The following is a 21,101-nucleotide window of genomic DNA, read 5'->3' on the forward strand; positions in this document are numbered from 1 at the left end:
TTTTATCAATTTTCAACAGCCTGAATTTTTTTAACCAAACCAAATCGGAAAAAAGGCAAAGGAAAAGGGGTTCTTTTGATCTAAGGAATGTTCGGTTGAAATGTATGTACAAGTCAAAGGCTCCCCCAGTGTATGGCATATAAGAGAACTCAACCTGCTTTTGAAATAGTTTCTAGATAATAATACCACTGAAAAACTTCAATTTACATATTTCAATTCTTAAATCCGCTAATCTTGTCATCAACTTATCAAACTTCAGCATTTCTTGATTTTTAGATAGAATATAAGGAAGAATTATGGGTATCATGAAAGTTAACAATTCATCAGTTGGAATGTCATTCAATCTTCAATAGTGATTTACTATGCAATCGAAACCAGAGAGAGCTCCTCACGAAATGCTGCTTATGTCAAAAAATTTTCCACTCATTTCGAATGAATCCATTTTAAATTCAAGAAATTGGTTTTACGACTTCCAATTATCGAAGCAGATGATTCACTTACACAACAGCAAATAAATTGATTTCGGAATCATAAAAGGTTTCTTGGAAAAATGTGCCCGCTTCACGATAGTCCGGTTTTTTATATCCGTAGAAAGTATAATTAGTTCATACCTGGTGCATCGAAAGTGTAATATGCGAGTGAATAAACTGGAATAAAGACCCACCAATACATAACTGTGTGTTGGTTTCATTACAAGAGCTCTCATTTATCTAAATATTGAGGATTTGCCAATACTTTCCCTCACAAGGCAGCAATATTTGTATAGAACTGACCAACTCAACTGCACTAATACACTACCTTTTACTACCAATTAACTGGACTACAAGAGTATAATTTAAATTGCCTCGTGATGTTCATTTGGAGTATCTGTTTGTGTAGAGTGTGCCTTTCACTCTGTTTCTGCACAAGGTGAAGGTAAATATATATCTAATGATTTCCAAAAATGAACATATCGGATCAACGGGAAAAATTTTCCTTCCTAAAATTTGTTCATTATACCATTGTTCTCTTTGAACAATAATTGTACTATTTGCGTGGTGTAAAATCCAAACATCAGATGAAAAACATTACCTACATGTTGTTCTAATAAGAGTCTTCCTGCATCTTATTGAATATACTTCTCGCTTTCTCGATTAGGCATCTTATTTCTCGAGAGTGATTCTAAAACCCTATTTAAGGTGCAGTCCAGGAGGTATATAACTATCTCTGCCATATTGTTGGCACTAAACTGTGGCTTTCTGGCGTTATTTTTGCTTATAAGTTTGTTTTTTCTTGCAATTAATTTTTATACCATATTTCACGCAGACAGAGGCGACACGGCCTATTATCCATCCGGTCTATAAGTCCATCTGCATTATCAGCAGTATGAGAACTGTATCATCCACATATCTGAGGTTGTTCACTATTTCTCCTTCTCTGAATATATGTTCTGAGGAGGGATAAAAATATACAACATTTACATTCTCCTATCCGTATGTTAAATTCCAACTTCCAAGACTTATCACAGAGCTGCAAATCTCTGCAAAGTAATTTTTGTAGTCTGGTGGACTGAAGAGTCGACTGGGGTGCAGAAGGTACCGGGTTCGAATCCTGGCTAGGTCATAGATTTTGTACATGTCTGGTGATGGTTAATGATTTTGAAAGAGTCTTATAGATGATGAAATGTTACATGTGTCGATGGCTCAGAAAGCCAAGCACATATAAAGGAAGTAAAAATAAATAAATAAAAAAAGTATTTTTGAGGTTATATTGATGATTTGTTATGAATATTTGAGAGATTGATATCATATTTTCTGTATTGATACAATGAACAAAACATAAAGTAAAGTTTCAAAATACACTCACGCTATTATAGACAGTCTCCTTCGCAATTTGAGATATGTCAAGTTGAACAGGGATTAACTGTTTTTTTTTAATGTATTATTTTTGGTAGATCTGCATTTTGGAATTTCATCATGCTATACATATACATATCTGTCCGAAATCAGCCCAGAAATGGAATTGGAAAATTAAATATGTTAAATTGAAGATTTAAAAATTAAATTTTTACTGAAAATCGGAGTTAAGATCTAAAATCTAAAAAAAAATATTTTTTGGAAGAACGAGTATTGATTATGATGCATTTCCGTTTTGATCTCCTAATAAACAGAATTGTTAATGTACTAGAGTTCCTACGTAATACGGGAAATAATATAAGGGTAATTTTCAACAAATTATTTCAAAAAAAAAGTAATTTGCATATTCCCAATTAAAATTTATCGATGCCTTCATGTTAAAAATTAAATTTTTTAAGACATTACCCAATAATATACATCCATTCGATCTAAACTTTTTGCCATTGAAATATCGAAGGAGTATTCCTAGACGGTAAAACCAGCATGCATTAATTTACTCGGAGATGACAATCATAAAGGTCTGTTGATCACTAAAATTAAAAATCTGAAATGCGCCAGTGAAAGCAGGCGGAACAAAAGATGAGATATTTGTCCTTTCTAAACCTTTCGTTTTTCATTTATTCGACTAGTGAATGATAAAGTGGACTGATGAAGATGGTCTTCGACCAGTGTAATTATTTTTCAGAGCATTTATTGCTAACCTTCGTAAAAGTCTGAAGAGTGGAAACAATATTTTTTTCAATTATCGCGAAAATTATTCGCTACATTGTCTACATGCAGGGTGTTTCATCATAAACTGGAAAAGCATATATGGTCATGTAGATGACACTGGAAGGATAATTTTTATAACTTGAATTTGGTTGAGAAAAAGGTCAAAATAACTGAAACCACTATGGATCTGTTGCCGACGTTTCGACTTTTATAAAGTCATCCTCATGGCTCTACAATAGGGATTATGATTATCGTACAAGATTGATAATAGAACAAATAATAAAATAAATGGTAAAATAACAATAGAGTCGAAAATAGATTAACTGTAAATAGGACAATTTTTACAAAAATATTATATGAACAAAATTATTATAAAACAAATTATGTAGAGAACAATAGAGAAACTTACAAGAAAAACAGGTTCTCTGTCGAAAAAATAATGTATTTTAAAAAAGGACATTTACATATACTCTGATTCCACAATATAAATGAAAATGTTCACATCATTAGGACCGGAAAAGAGCACCTGAATGAAGTCATCCAATGAAAATTGAAAGAATTGTTTGCCCCCTTTTTGATTTCTTTTACATATTAACTGATAAGATACTTGTAGGAACCATAGGCGTGCCTGATATGTGGATATTGTAATGTTTTTAATTTACTGATTAGGTGTGAGTAGGAGTTAGGTAGAAATTGGGTATCTGTTTTTTTATTAGTATTGTTTTTGTATTTTTTATATTTATCATTTCTTGTATCCTTTTTCTCTGTAGTTTTGTTGTCTTCCAACAATTTCTGTATTTTGAAAATCAAATTTCTGAAGATTTTTGTCCGAGTGTTCTGCAAGACTTGTTTTATTTGTTGCTCTCAAGAGGTTTTCGGGTATTATACTACGTTTATGTTCAGATATTGTAGTTTTGAGTTACCGTCCCGTTTGCCTAATATACACTTTGTCGCATTCCGCACAGGGAATTTTGTAGATTATGCCGCTTTCGAGATTTTAACTTGGTGAAGTACTTCTTTACGGAGTTTCCATTTTTCAATGGGATATTGAAAGGAGCATCAGCAAATACATTCTTTAACTTCTCTGAGAGGCCCGAAATGTATGGGATTTTGTAGAAGAAGTTATATTCATTTGGTAGTTTGTGCGGAATGCGACAAAGTGTATATTGGGCAAACGGGATATCTCAAAATATCTGAACATGAACGTAGTATAAAACGCGAAAATCTCTTGAGAGCAACAAATAAAACAGGTCTTGCAGAACACTCGGACAAAAATCTTCACAAATTTGATTTTCAAAATACAGAAATTGTTGGAAGACAAAAATATAGAAAAGAGGTATACGTTTGTTTTAACTTTGGAAAAATATGACTCTGATCTAACAGAATATTTTTTTCTTATCATTCTAGAATTCCTTATAAGTTCAACTTCAGACACTATTTGATTTGGAAATTCTCATCAACATCATATTTTTCCTTTAAAATGTTGTGCATACGCGGAAATTTGGGAAGAGATTCACTGTTTTTTTCTCTTACATAAAAATTAACCTTTCCAATTATTAAGTAACTATTACCAAATGCGATGTAATAAAAACTGACATAAAAAAGGTATCACTTCCTCGAAGTACCTTTTACATTATTTCAATTAAAATCCAATTTTTTAATTTCATGATCAATGATTAAATGATTGAATCATTTATCTATTATCTATTGTGAAGTTTGTGATACATTCCATCATCCATCTGTTATAGAGCGTAGTAGTTTGGATTAAGTCTCTATTGGGTATTTGAATAGTCCATCTCTTAGCACAGTATATAGAGTAGTAGTTTTAGCACATCCCCAGAAAAAGATGTCGTGATTCCATATGGATGACGAGCATTCATTCATGAAATAGAAAACGTAGGTAAATCAATAATGAATATAAGTGATATCAGTACAAAATCTAATACTTTCTGAATTATGAATTTTCAAAATTTTTCAAAAGATGAAATATAGCGTGAGAAAATATTGAAACATCATTTGAAATTCACAGTATATTTTCGTAATAAAATAATTAAATTATAAATGAAGAAATAGGTGTTCAAGTATCGTTTCTCAGAGCACACGCAACGACAGTGCATTCTTAGAATCTTCTAGGATTTGAATGCTGCCCTAACATTCGAACGGTATGTTTAAATGACCACCAGATCTGCTAATATCTTTTATGCACCTGCTTTCAATTAAATGAAAATAATAATACGGATAATTGTCTTATATAACATAAGGGAACCAGCATTCGATTGATGCGTTCTTCAATACCGTCATCTTTCAATAAATTGCACCATTAACCTACATGTTCACGATCTTCTCGAAAACATGATACATTAACTTTTCCGGTTCGCTTTTCTATTTTATGAGACCTGGATGGGAAATAAATGTGATAATTGGAGGTAATCAAAATAGCACGTTATAGTGGATAAAATGGTCAGAACCGTTATCAAGGGGAAGTGTATTATGTTGATTATCGAAACAAGGTGAAAGACCATTTGAAATGACGACAATCAGCAGTATTTTGTTAAGACTGTTTGGTTTTTCTGCAGCAAGAAACTGGAGAAATACTTCGTGAATCAATATTGTACTGTTAGAATTATCGATTTTGAATCCGGGAATATTCCTGTTTTACCAAAAAAAAATGATTGCGTGTAGTTTTGGAGAGCAGGTCAGGGCCGCCGCCAGGACCGGCAAACCGGACATTTTAGGCCCAGTCAAATAATAAAACCAGACATATTTTTAGACACAAAAATGATTACTCAGTGAAAATACCACTTTTTGTAGTAAAATAATAAAATTACCAAGAGCCAGTTTTTTAATCGAATAGGCTTTCTCAACTATAGTTATGAAAATACATATAGGTACTAAAATGCACCTTCAAGAACTACGTCTTTTCAATATAGACTTATATAGAATAATACTTTTCAACAATGTAAGACATTTTTTGATGTAATCGAATAAACATCCTTTGATACATTTGACAAGGTGATTTTATGTTAAAAAATACGATTTCATATTATATAGAATATACCTGAAAGGAATAACAGAGGCTCCTTCAAAGAAAATTCAGATAAATTAGCCAAAGCAGGGCAGCGAAATTTTATTTTGCCGGGGCGCCAAAATGTCTGGTGGCGGCCCTGAGGCAGAATTCTACATTTGGAGAGGAGAGCCTTCAGATACCAAAAAGATACTACCCTCTAGAATAGGCAATTTTATAATATAAAGAATGATTAAATTACTGAAGAAATTTTTGCATCTTTAAGATTTTGTTAATGTCGATCGAGTTGTAGTTTTGAAATTATCAGGAAAATAACCTTTTGAATGGCCATTCTAGCGAGCCTACCCTGAAAATTTAAAGTTTCCAGGTCAATAGAGTTATTGTATTTACGGACGACATATTGGAATTTGAGGAACAATTCATCATCAGTGAGTTGAACCTTATAGCTTAGGACCATGGTCATCTCAATGTTCGAAAATAACAGACATTGTAACGAAATTATATAGCGATCTGGTCAGAGAACGACCCCTAAAAATATTTCCTTATTCATTAACATCCTGATAGATCAGAAAATTAATTTGTTCAAAGAAAATTTTGTTATTCGATAAGCAGACTGAAAACTTATTTTAATTTTTGTTTCTCTGCATATTTCGATAATTTTTACAATAAAACATACTAGTTATTTGATGGTTATGAAAAGGTCATTGAAAGCTTGGGGCATTTAAAACAACATTTTATTCTAAACTCAGGCACGGTACATTGCTATAATGAGAATGTAATGAATCAAAGTAACCTTCACAGTGAGATAATTTCATTATCTTTTATAAAGAAAACGTTTGCGTATGTCAACTAATTATTATGATATTCTGTTGCGTTTTACTTTTTTTAATGCTATTGTTTTGTGTTACAAACTGAATGATTTGAGAGTATTTGATGAATTTGTTATTCAGCTTATTGGCTGAATTATGCAACCAGTGGAAAATAATATTGATCATTCGTTTCGTATGTCCTTCGAATTTTTAGACACTTTTTGAGTGTTGTATTCAAACGAGAAAGATTCGCCTGCATCAATTTCCCTTCTTCCTTTTTCCAAAGAAGTTTGCTTACCTACTCATACATAAGATTTTGATTAGTTTTGATATAATTCAACACACCAACACACATTAAAAGTTAAAAACGGGTTATAATATAGAAAAATAGAAAAATTCCACTTCACTCACCTCAACCTAATCAACAGAATATACTAAACCTACTGAAGTGTGAGTGAAAATGACAAAATAGATTCTTTGCGACAAAGGGATAACTAGATAGGTATAAAATGATATTATTTATTTACCTTAGTGTACTAAAAAAATGCTATGAGGGGTGCCGTCGATTCAATTCGAATAGTTTGGAGCTTCTACTTCAGGATCAGGATTAATTTTAACCCGATTGTTTATCATCAATTCATCTTTTATTTCCCGTACATAAATAATGATTGTGCCAACGACAGTCGGGTCAGATCGAGCCCTTCGATATAACCTCTGGTTAATGAATTCGTAGATTCAATTTTTGCACGATTAAATTATTGAGCATTGTGATGGATTTCCATTCCCCCCTTGTGTACGCCACTGGTGGTTACGGTTCTTCTTCAGAAATAATCCGATAAAGTTCAGAAAAATATTCTCATCTTCACTACAAAAAACCCTAACCCCCAAAATAGCTGGTTACGTTCGAAGGTTATAACTTTTTTGTTATTTAACGGAATCTACCTATGATGTTATTTAAAATCTCCGATGAAATGATAAGGGTCTACGTCATCTATACTGTGCAAAATTCTCATCTCCAAAAACTAACTCTACAAATGAAATTCACAACCAGTTTTGTCACGATTTGCGTAGAATTCAATATTTTCTACCGCAAAGTTACCAACCGACCAATAGTATCAAAGTTATGAACTTTTGAATATTTCCTTCTAAACATTCGATTTTCTTTTTCAGAACAAGTGATCTAATTGCACTGATGGCAATTTCAACAACACTCTTTCTATTCTTGCACACAAGAGATTTGAACACGAAATTGAGAGAAATGGAAGTCAAACTACAACCAGAAGATGAAATATTGAACAATCACATATCAGGTAAGAGTTCCTTGAACAGCTTCTTCGACAATAAACTTTTAAATCAAACAAGAGTAACAGAGTATGAATATTATATTGAATGTTCCAAATAACTGAAAACATTTTCAAAATTCTCCAGCCGATTGAGTGACAAGATATCAAAATATTTGGAACTATGATCTTTATCTTCAAGAGATGGGAAAAAATATTATTCCATGAAACAATTAATATATCATATTATTCAGGTATCAGATAAATACATTCTTGGTTCTTAGGTCTATAGGGTGTCTGTAAATAACTGCGAAGGGCTTAAGGACATGATTCGTCGATGAAAATTAGCAGATGTAGTTCTTATAATTTTTTTTCAAAATCGACCTCCCTTCCAAGATTCAGCCTTTGGAAGGTGTTGACAAATTGGCAGGTTTAAATTTTTTTTAAGAGTTTCAAAAAACACTGAGTCATAAAACTCTACATAGGTAATATGAAGCACTAAGTAGATTCGGATCCGACCCTTGTATCTATATATAAGAGCTCAAGGATATTTCCTGATATGAAACTCAACGGCTCCAGTAAGTGGAAGTTAATAAAATAATTAATGATATTAGGCAACATCACAAAAGAATCTAAAGAAATTGATGGCAATATTGAAATATCATAAATGAATGACTAACATAGCATTCGATGTCAATTACATGTAGTCAACTCCTCATTTCAACTACGGCTTGTTACACTTGAATACTACTATTTGTGGTTATGAATTGCGTTTTTACAAGGTTTATTTAATTTATTATTATGGAGATGATACTCGTTTAAGTGAATCATTCATATTTTATCAATAGGAATTGTTTGTGTTTTATATAAAATCAATTCAGAAACTTTGTTTTTTCAAATTTTTTGATTGGAGAGTTAATTGCCTCAGAAAAACTGTTCATCTGTAACATGAGAGTCCTTCGACTGATCTTTCAGGATATCCGAATATAACAAACATCTGTAACTGTGTAACATAACGGAAATATATATTTTCCATTGAGAAATATATGCCCAAAAAACAGTCCTAGTTCTAATTGAAATACAAATATAGCCCAGTTGTCTTTTTGCATTTCAAATTTATGAACCTCAATGCTTCTTACTTCCTGTAATTTACATAGTTTCGTGCTCGGATTCTTGTTCAAATGCAATTCTGTATGTCCCATTCGATTGGCAAATAGAATTATCAGTTTCAGTATATCAAATTGGTATCCTGAAAAAAATGAGCATATAAAATCAGCATATAAATTTCTAGAATTTTGATTAGATCAGATGCACATATCCGCACAAATTCGAAAGTATTCTGATTGCACTTTCATAGAAAATGCGGGAAAGAATTTAAGAATAAATTGTCAAATCAATAAGAATATTGATTAGGTAATCGAAATATAATTTTATGCATATTTTCGCGAAAGTTATATGTAGATATATTGTTGAATATTCAATTCGATGCACCTCTACATATATTAATCATCAAGATTTATATTTTGTTTCCATCTTGAGCTCCATTTGTAAATCACCACTTTCCTATATGTATATTATTCTACAAAGTGCAATTTTTATTGCACTTTCTCTTGGAAACAAGACTCCAAATTGTTGGACGTGAATGGGTAATTTGAACTGGTTTTTATTGCTTCTTCTTCTGTTATAAAATTTTCATTTGTTCAATTCATATGGATGAGGCACCATAATTTATTCTCCACAATATGAACTGGGAGTATTGAGGTAGGATAGATATCATTTTTCTTGAGTACCTAGGTAATTCCACAAATGACCTAACTGAACTTCATCTCTCATTGATATATTTTTGGTCAATTACCTTCACTCGTTCACTTAAATACGTCATCCAAAAAGAATAATGATTAACCAATATATCTAAACCCTCTTCCTCATTCGTTTCGATATCCCATTTTTTCCTAAACTTCATTGGCAGGATGGACCTCTCAAACGACTACACTCCTGTGCAAGGCCGTAGAAATGAGGGGGTACTGGGGGGTAATTACCCCTAATTTATTGTGTTTCATTCAAATTGCAATTTATTTGTGGAGACATCAGTTTTGAATTGAGTATATTTATAAGGTGTTCCTAAATTGGAGGTACAAATGAAAATGACAGATTTCTTGGATCACTTCAAGAAAGAAAGTCCTTTATCATGAGTCCGCAAACGCTTTGTTCTTGAGATACAGGAGTTAAAGTTCAAGTTTTTCTCTCATAGCACCTTCCCTTCACTCACAAGACATTGAACTTAAATTGGCATGAATATTCCAATTTAAAGTTTTCATTATGTGATATCCTAATTTTGAATGCAAATCTACAAGGAGATTTTTTGAAGGGTGCTCGCTTTTTTCCTCCAGAATTATTTTTTGTGAACCACAGGTAGTTAATTTAAAAAGAAACTCTGGTTCAGTACAACACTTTTCGGTGCGTTGTAGTTTTGTCGTAACTGCAATAGATTTCGAGAGAAAGACTCGAAAAGCTCTCTAAAGTACTTCTTAGGAAAATCAAAATTATTATAGAAATCCATTTATGTAGCTGTAATAATTGAATCAATTATAAGTTTTGGTACTTGATTCACCAACTCTGTAGCGAAGATTAATAAAGATTTGTTAAACTGGTTAAACATCACAAAACACACAAGAAACACCCTGTATCTCGAAAATAAAGCGTTTGTAGGCTCATATTTATGGATCATTTTACTTTTAAAATTATTCAAGGAATCTCTCATTTTCCTTCGTAACTCCAATTCGAGAACACCCAGTATAAGATAAGAACAATGGAATTGGTAATAAAAAAAATTATTTCGAGTAATTTGGTTCAAACTTCGTTATCAAACCTCATTTTCCTACAATATAGATATGAGTAAACAATGTCGTCAAAAAAATTTTTTCGATTCTAGAATCTTGAACAAAGTGAACGAGTTAATTTCTCTAAGTGATTCAATATAATCATGCTGGTCAATCAAATAATCTGAACAACAATAGTATCTCGAAATCGAGTAGGGTAATTGGTAAAGGGCAAGAAGAGGGTGAAAATAATGTTATTTTATAGTTATTTGTAGTTTGGGGGTAAAAATTTAGTATATTTCTCTTTTCGTAATAATTCTTCATGGCGATTTAATTTATCTTGTATATGGTTAAGTTTTTTAAACACTTCTTTTTCAATTAAGTATTTTTTTAATTATCAATTTTCATCATATATTATCGGTGAAATATTACCTGTAGGAATAGGTTCTAGGAGCTAATAAAATGAATGAATGAAAAAATTCATCAACCTTTAGTTTTAATTGTTCCAAATACGACCTAGAACTTATATAGCTATGGATATATCGATGAATCTCCAGATCGATATCGGACGAAGCAAAACTATCATGTTCACTTCTCGATGGACAGGCTAAAAAAATAGCTGAGTTCACTTCAATCCTCCAAGAATCACTTATGTGCTCATTCTTCTACATCGCCATGATAGTTGATAGAAAATTTGATTATCATTATTTCCCATATAAAGGGGGAACTTAAACTTGGATATTTCAGTTTATTAATGAATACAGAATAAACTTAGGCATCACTTATTATAAATACAATACACACACAGTTCAGAGAATATGGTATATAATTAAGAACTGTACCTTAATTGAAATATGAGCCGTTTATTTTGAAAGTGACCTAACTCCGTTTTTCAATTTTCTGCCGGTTACCTTGTTTACATTTACAACTTCATGTTATTTATCAGTGACGCACTTCAGATTGCTTATATTCAGAAAAAATACGATACATTTTTTACACATAAGTTTTCCGAATTAATTGAATAACTGAGCCGTGTAGTTTGAAACGCAAAATTTTCAATATCTCGATTTGAAGATAAATGGAGTTAGGCCACTTTCAAAATAAGCGGCTCGTATATTTTTTCCGATACCTAGTTAACGATAACTTCATTCAAGTTTAATTTTAACGTTTTAACACATAAAAACCACTTCAATGGTGTAATTGAATCCTTCAGCTTGTACTCGGTTGTAACGCAATCTGCAGAAACAAAATGTTATGGGTAGTCTACTATGGTGGATGCGCATGGGTCGAAAGATAAGTTACGTTCAGTTTGCATAATCAACAAATCAACTCCATTTAAATTAATTCGATTACCAATAATGTTTTATCGACTGTATTCAAGGCAAAACTGAAAATATCATTTATGCTGTCATTTCCATCATGGTTTATGATTTCATTCAAATTATTTCCGTTTTGCAGATATGGACAATCCTCCAGAAGGTGTTAAAGCGATGATGAAATTACTTCAAAGTACAGGAGAGGTAATAAATTTGTCAATTCCTTCAATAGTAGTTACTTTAATCTTAAGGTTTTCAAGAGTAAGTGAGCACACTAGTGTTTTAGACATCTTAAGTAAAATCTCGAGGAACGTAGAGAACATATTGTTTGAAAATTTTTCAATTTGTATCAAGAATCAAATGGAAATATTAAAAATAATATTATACTATATTTTGCCTTCCAGAAAGCAAGTAATAACAAAATTTTAAATGTGCTACAGAATATTTCTCCTTAATATTTTTCCTATAACTCATAATTCTTATAATATATGTACTGTGACTAATATACAGTTACAGTTAAACGTTGAAATTTTCGAATGTTTTTTCGATACAGTAACATTAGGCTCATTAGAGCTCTCCCATTTGTTTGGAAATACACAGGGTCTACCAAAGAAGTGTAAACGACCAAACTTCATTTTGGATTTCAACTTTCAATTACAGATCTATGTTACGAAATTTTCATTTTGCTACGAAATAAGAATTTATTTGTTTTATAAATTTACAGGTAAATGCTCTGAATATCCGGTTAATAAGAATACTTCGGATATTAAGTATATTTCTACCCATGCAATAGCTTTTCAATATTTCAAATTCACCAAACTCGAGATTTTTTTGGAATTATTGAAATTTGAAAAATTCATCCAGAATATTTCTCTCTGCTTGTTCTCAGTTTATTCACAGTCGTTCCATGTAATTATATTTAACTGATCTATGAAAAGATGCTGGTTCTACAAAAGGAATTATTTTTAGTACTTAGTATCTATATTATTTTCATCATTATTTCATTATATGAGTATCATACTATTTATATTTACTGATCAGCATCTTTATTGCATTTGGGAGAGATCTTTACACTTAGGTGTTAAATAGTTAGGTATATCTAGACATTTTAATAACTCTTTTCGGGCGTTAATTACGTGCCTATCTATAATTCTCATAACAAGCATTTCAACCTCAGAATAATAAAAAAATTTTAAACTATGCTGGTTTTGTCGATTTCGGTATATATACCGTTTTGTTGATTTATGAGGCAAATTAGCCTGACTATGGATGATGAATTAATTCTTCTCAGTCTATCATAAAATTAATATAAAATTTGAACATTTCGCCTGTTACTTTTATTCAAAACTTTCTACTGAAATTACATTCGAAAATTAAAAACTAATGTCATCTTATCATATAATGTTATTGCTACTAAAATTTTTGGATGAGTATTTACTCTACTTCTATTATGCTGGTAGTAACTGGGTATATAAGCAGATTCCAGAATAACCCAAGATTCAACTTACATGTTGCTTTGTTGTTATAGAGAGAATCTTAAGTTGGGAAATATGCATCTTATGTTGTCATTTATGAAAAGGCCTTGTGGATTTTCGAGCTAAAATAGCATTGAATCAAATTTTGTATAAACATCAAAAAAAAAAAATTCCCAATACAGGCATAGGAACTATTCGACTTTTTTCTCAAATATCAAACGATATACACTGAAAATACAAAATATAAACGAGAGATTTTAGATGATCAATTGAATCACTCACTAGGAAGCCAATGGAGTTAATCAATTTCATTCTAATTAAACGAAGGAAGCCCATCACAATTGCAAACAAGAATGCAAAGTTCATACTTAAGAAAACTAATTGAAAATATACTAACCTTTAATTCTGGTTTATTATTTTCAATGATAATCCTTCGAAATTGAACAAGCAAAAATTAAAATCGCCATGCATTTTTCACAGTTTGTGTTTTGGAAAGTATAGAATCAAAATAACGAATAAAAAATCAGTACCTCCGCAGTCCAGAGATTTTCTCGTAAACTATAAGAGCGATTATCATTAGGTTATTATGGATACTAGGTAGGCACAGAAATATGGCTGATGTTCATTCTTCCGAGATCAGTATTTTCTGTTTTCATCATCGTGCCTCAAACTATTTTTCTTCAAAATATTCCGAACAGTTTATAAATTTTAGTGGTTTATCAATGTTGAAATTTTTACATATTCAGAAACACCTATACACGTCTCGAACTTTTCAATAAGTTTTAAAATAATGGAAATTGAAGGAATTGGCCGATATTCAAATGCAACAATAAGAAGTGTAATAAGACGGTAATCATTCTTCGATCTTACGCAGTGTCATTTGGATGTGAAACAGAAAGTTCTCTGTATTATCATCGGAGCAGACGCGGTTTTTCCTTTTGGTTATGAAGGAGGTCCTTTGGCTTTATCAGCAAAAAATTCTTTGCTTCATGCGCCAAAATTACTCGCGCTGGTCATGATCGATTTACGATTGATGATTGACGGAATTGACTAGGAGCAACTGATGTTTCCCAGACAATACTAAGTACATATTTTCAATTTTTATTCAAAGGTATAGGTATAGAATACATTTCTGATGAAAACCAATATGATGTCCTCGTATTGAATTTTACTTTTAAATTGTGTTTCCTCTGAAAATCAATTATTCTAAGCCTCGTTAATATAGGTAGTCTTCATAGATAATTCTGATAGAACAGTTCAGAAAAGAAAATACACATAACACATTAATATCATTCATAATATGACAAACTTTCTTCAGCCTTCTGGAAGCTGCGAACCGCGTCCGTTTCTAAGTCAGCATTCATTAAAAATTTATATTTGTGGTGACAGCGCTGCCTTGCGATAACCATGTGACATATTTCTTTGCGATAACGGTCCTACTTTTTCTCTTCGTCATAATAAATCCGATTTTTATGAAATAATTGCTGGCAGCCATCCGGATCTGATCATTTCACGCCACTGTAAGAAACATAACGCGAGTCGAGTGGAAAATGTAATAAAAGAGACCGCTACAACAAATTATTTATGTCGGAGTTAACACACTAATGACGATCCGAAGTTGTTAATCTTGCACGTGATAAGCTGGATGCGTTTTCGAATAAAAAATGCTTTCCGTTGATTGATCTGGATTTCTCTGGACCTGAAAGAACTACTCTTCCGTATTGATCATCACTTAATGAAGGAGATGGGAGAAATAAAAAATAATCGAAAATTTCAACACAGTTATTGCATCTCCAATAGAGAAATTTCTGTGTCTAAATTTATTCATTGAAAGTAAGAAGAAAAATAATTCACAATTATTATAAATGATTGTAACATAGTGGTGTCATTTGATTTTTTTCAATTTACTTATAGCGGGTTTGAAAACAGAAATTCAAATATGACTGGTATGAAAACACAATTCGAATAGGAACTGATGATACATGATTAATTATTGCCGATTTTGAAATTTCATCGTACATGGTATTAGTGAAAAGCGGTAAAAAACATTTCAAAGGGTCCTTACTCCTGGCGGCAGATTAAAGGAACGGCAAATTTCATATTCTGCAAAAATATTATAATCATGATTTGAAGGAACAGATGGTAATCACTTGTTGCCAGGTCCGGACTATAATAATAACATTTATTTTGCAAAATAGCTATTAAAAACTTTAAAAAAAATAAGTGAATCCATTTCATGAAAACACATCATATATGTATGAAATTAACATATTTTTATAAATTCTATAATTATCATTATATTTTAAGGTAGCAGGCATATTATTATACAACTTTTGGCCCATGCTTAATGTGGATTTATTCATAATAGTAGTGTTATAATTATACAGGGTGTCCCATAAGTGGCACGTCACAGTGACACCGGAGGTAGGTCAGCTAAAGAGGGACCTAACCAGCCTAACATGACCCCAGTAAAAGTTGCATGGTTTTCGAGTTATTACCAAATTACGTTTTTTAGTGAATTTTCACCTTTTTTAACATTGACAGGGTCAGAATTCTGCTGGAAAGCTCTCGAAGCTTATTTTTTTTGTTGTAATGGAATCTTAAATAGTTATTTAAGATGACATGAGTATGATTATGTCAAAAAGTTATGTGGATTTCCGTGAATTAATGGATAAATCTTGATTTCAATTGCTAGCAAAACGAGAACTTCGACTTTGGACACCTGCTGTGAAAAAAAAATCCTTGAAACAAAACGAGCAAGTAACATCAAAAAATTGGGCATTTTAGACAGATTTAGAAATGGTACAATACACGAATCTTATGCCCATAAAACTAGGTATTTTCATCATTTTACCGATGCCCTACTTAGGGGTTGTCCATTAATCATGTGATCTTTTTTTAGCATTTTTTAAACCCCCCTCCCCCATTGGTGATACGTAGTGAGGTTTAAGACCACCCACCCTCCCACTTCTCAACATCATGTGTATTTTTAGTACCTACAACGAATCTTAAAATTTTCTGAATATTAACTCAATTTAAATATAGGTATAAACTATAATCTTTCTTCTGAAATTAAGGACCATAATAAAAATGTCTACACCAGGTTGCAAGTTTTTTTTGATTGCCATAACAATAATAATAAACGAAAAGTGTAATCATAGGAAAAACATGTATTGTACTAGTACATGAATATATTTAATGTAGTCAAGGTCACTACACGCCGCGCCGTGCCGCTTAATATTTGTTTAAAAATCGCGCGTTTAACGAAAAAATAAATACACGTGATATCTTACTACACCCCCCTCCCCCTTGTGATATTTTCGTGATTTTTATCAAACCCCTCCCCCCCCTTTCAAGCCTCACGTGATTAATGGACAACCCCTTAACTAAGTTGAAACTAGGAACCCCGCTATCAGGTAATTTTGCCGCTTGCTATGACATTACATTTGATACCGGGCTTTGTTATTATTTGTTAAAGTCACAATAGGGAAAAAGATGGATTAGAGGAAGCGAAAAAGGAATATTATTGAAAAAAAAGGTAAATTAATTAAAAACAGACTTAACTTTCGATTATTTATTTAATTCTTAAACCTAACTTACAGTAAATGTTCAAACTGTTTCCCTCGGACTCTAATGCATAAATGACACCGTTTTATAAAATTACGATTCAATTTTCTTAAACTAATTTCCGATATGGTCCGGGCTGCGTCGAATACGCGTTCACGCAATTCTTCCTCGCTTCTTATTGGTTTTGCATACACTTTGTCCTTTAAACATCCCCAATAAAAAAAATCCAGTGGATTCAAATCCGGGGATCGCGGTGGCCACAGTATGGGTCCTAATCGCCCAATCCACCTGTCGGGGAATGTGTTGCTGAGGTGCTCGCGAACCCGCCGAGCGTAGTGTGCCGGGCAGCCATCTTGCTGGAACCACATCCTCTGCCTTCCTTTTTCGCTTCCCCTAATCCATCTTTTTCCCTATTGTGACTTTAACAAATAATAACAAAGCCCGGTATCGAATGTAATGTCATAGCAAGCGGCAAAATTACCTGATAGCGGGGTTCCTAGTTTCAACTTAGTTAAGTAGGGCATCGGTAAAATGATGAAAATACCTAGTTTTATGGGCATAAGATTCGTGTATTGTACCATTTCTAAATCTGTCTAAAATGCCCAATTTTTTGATGTTACTTGCTCGTTTTGTTTCAAGGATTTTTTTTTCACAGCAGGTGTCCAAAGTCGAAGTTCTCGTTTTGCTAGCAATTGAAATCAAGATTTATCCATTAATTTACGGAAATCCACAAAACTTTTTGACAGAATCATACTCATGTCATCTTAAATAACTATTTAAGATTCCATTACAACAACAAAAATAAGCTTCGAGAGCTTTCCAGCAGAATTCTGACCCTGACAATGTTAAAAAAGGTGAAAATTCACTAAAAAACGTAATTTGGTAATAACTCGAAAACCATGCAACTTTTACTGGGGTCATGTTAGGCTGGTTAGGTCCCTCTTTAGCTGACCTACCTCCGGTGTCACTGTGACGTGCCACTTATGGGACACCCTGTACATATAAAAATCATCACGATATCTTGTTTCATCACTATGAACTTCGTTTACAAAATGTAAGGTTTCTTTCAGGTAACCCGGCAACATTTCAAATGTTATCCTATGAATATAATCTAGGGTTTTGTATGTTATTCCCCGATTTACACTCATAATTTTCAATATTTTTAACATATTCTTAAGGAGTTCTTTCTGACATTTCAAAAGGATTCTCAAACCTCGATTTTGAATTTTTTGTAAGATAGCTATAGAACATTTTTGTAAGTTAAACAAAATAGATGCACAGTTATCAACATGTGACATTACCAGTGATTTAAACAACATCATATAGCTGTATTCATATCTATATTATTCCCTATTCTAGACAGGAGATGTGTTTTTTAGACTTTTTTTTTGCAATATATTCTGCGTATAATTTGAAATTCAAAATTTCGTCAGCACCTCGTGAGGTGCACAAGAACTTTCCAACAATAATAATAATAATAATAATAATAATAAATCGTACTTCATTTCAAATCATATTACATAACAAAATCATGAAAATGAAGTGAAACAGTGTCATATATATATATATATTTTATCCCGTATAACTTGCTATATTATAAGGCTCTAAATTTAATAGGAACTTGTATATTTTCTTCTTGAAAGTTCTGGTGTCCTGAATTGCTTTTATATTGCCAGGCAACGAATTGAAAAGTTTCAGGCATCGGTATTCCACTTGTTTTTGGCTTGTTGTTAATTTGAATTTGGGAAATATGTAGTCCAAACTTCTAGTTTCGTGGAATGATTTTTCATTTCGATATTTTTGGAAAAGATGGTCGTTTTTCTTCATAAACAACAAGCACTCATGTATATATAAGGCATATATTGTCAGTATTCCATTTTTCTTGAAGTAAGTTCTACATGATTCATTGTATTTCAGATTGTTTACTATTCTAAGTGCTTTTTTCTGCAATATGAACAAATCTTCTATATTCGATGTTCCATAGAATATCATTCCAAATCTCAGCCTTGACTATCGTCGCGTGATACAGAGCTTTCAGGGCTTCATATCCAATGTATCGTGCCATTGTCCTCAGGCCATATATATTTGTTCTTAACTTTCCGCTTAAGTAATTCACGTGTTCATTCCAATTTAAATTCGAATCAATATACATTCCTAGTAACTTGGTGTGTTCTTCTACCAAATTGGTATTTTGGTTTATACTTGAATTTCCGCTATTCATGTTAGAGGGTGTGAAAAGTACCAAACGTGTCTTTTCTTTGTTGAGTACTAAGTTGTTCATCTCAAACCAATTTTCACTCTCTTTTATCAATTTTTCGCTCATCATCCTTAGTTCTGAAAAAATCTTATGAACAGCTAATAGATTCGTGTCATCCACATAATTTGCTGTAATTACCTGCCCTTCTTCAACTCCAAGGCATTCATCAAAATCATTTATGTATATTAAGAAGAAAAGGGGGCCAGCTATACTACCTTGCGGAATTCCCAAAATGATTTCCTCCAATTCCGAATTGAACACTCTTCCCTGTGACTCCACTTGTACCATTTGTTTCCTAGATGCAAAATATGACTTTGCCCATTTCAAAGCCGGTCCTCGTATGCCATATTTTTCTAATTTTCTCATCAACTCATCTACACTCAAACAGTCATATGCTTTAGTCAAATCCAAAAAAATTCCCATTGCATATTCCTTGTTTTCAAATGCTTCCACTATTTTCGATACAAACCTGAAAATAGCCGTTTGAATCGATTTTCCCTTTTGATATCCATGCTGACTTTCCTTGAAGAACGCATTTTCTGTTAAGAAATTCATGATCTGCCTACAATACGCTATTTCTAGTATCTTTGAGAAGCTTGGTAAGATGCTTATTGGCCTGTAATTTCCGTATTCATTAACGTCACCTTTTTTATGTATTGGTTTGACTATTGCTATTTTCATTCTTTCTGGAAAAATACCACATTTGAGGGAGTTGTTTACAATGTGATTCATAGGTTTAACTATTTCCTCAGCTGTCTGTTTTATTATTTTGCTTGATATTCCATCATATCCACTTGTATCTTTATTTTTCAACGACGTTATAATTTCTTTGGTTTCTTCTAAATTTATTGGTCTCAGTAACAAGGATTTATTTTCTTCCACATACTGGTATTCACTCCTGTTTCTTGTTATATTTGCTGTGAGTCTTGTAGCTGCATTTATGAAAAAGGTGTTCATATCATTGACAATATGGGTTGGATCTCCATTCACTTGAAATTGATTTGTTTTCTGAGAGTTATTCATTGATTTTATGAAAGACCACATAGTTTTATTTTTATTTTCAGATGTTTTAATTTTCCTGTCGAATTTATCTTTTGTTCTCCTTTTCAAATGATTATCATATTCTAATTTTGTTTTTCTATACATTTCCCTGAACGATTCATCGTGTGTGCTTAACGTTAGCAGTATATCCAATTTCTCTTTAATGGTTGCAGTTTCAGGATCCATTTTATCCATTTTTGGTTTTCCTCTCACTTTAATTTTTTTGATTGGGAATAATTTATTGAAAATTTCCTGGTATAACGTGTGAAAGTGATCAAACTGGCTATTTATGTCTTTCTTATTAATTTCATACAGAGAATCCCAATTTTGTTCTCTCAGTGCATCCTTGAAGAGTTGAAAATTTCTCTCTGAAAACATACGTCTGTATTTGAACTTCGTTTCTTCCTGATCAATGGTGAATACTATTTTTTGGGCTGTGTGATCGGATATGTGTGCATCAAAAATGCTGACTTCATATAGTAATTCACTATTTGTAAAAATACCATCAATGCATGTTGCTGAGTTCCCTGTTATTCGGGTCGGTTGATTAATTGTCTGCTCTACATTATATGTCCCCATCAAATCTAGTATGTTGCGTCTTTTACTTGATTTTTTTTCCATATTTATATTGAAATCCCCTGCTATTACCACTTTCACATTTTCATTGTGTAATTTTTGTAAAATTTTTTCCATACCCTCAGTCAATATATCATCATTTCCGTCATTGTATACAGCGACGCAGACCTGTTTACTTTTTCCTATATAATATTCAACTGCCACACATTCAAATTTTCCTTTTTTTGAAATCTTCTTGATGTCTTTCCTCTCCTTTACTTGAAACCCATTTTTTGTGTAGATGGCTACTCCCCCATGTTCTTTTTCCGCCCTGCAGAAGTGTGTTTGCAA

At 32.2% G+C, this 21,101-nt stretch overlaps 1 protein-coding gene across 1 annotated transcript in view; it reads left to right on the plus strand.

The window, feature by feature from the left end:
• LOC123673237 (heparan sulfate 2-O-sulfotransferase pipe) overlaps positions 1 to 21,101 on the plus strand; it is a 46,046-nt gene that overhangs the window by 17,908 nt on the left and 7,037 nt on the right. Inside the window, exons 2-3 of the mRNA XM_045607708.1 lie at positions 7,611 to 7,750; positions 11,998 to 12,059. Of these exons, the coding sequence (XP_045463664.1) occupies positions 7,611 to 7,750; positions 11,998 to 12,059 (202 nt within the window). The remainder of the gene's footprint in view (positions 1 to 7,610; positions 7,751 to 11,997; positions 12,060 to 21,101) is intronic.

This window comes from Harmonia axyridis, chromosome 2 (genome assembly GCF_914767665.1).
Source record: "Harmonia axyridis chromosome 2, icHarAxyr1.1, whole genome shotgun sequence".
In the NCBI taxonomy this organism is placed as follows: Eukaryota; Metazoa; Arthropoda; class Insecta; order Coleoptera; family Coccinellidae; genus Harmonia; species Harmonia axyridis.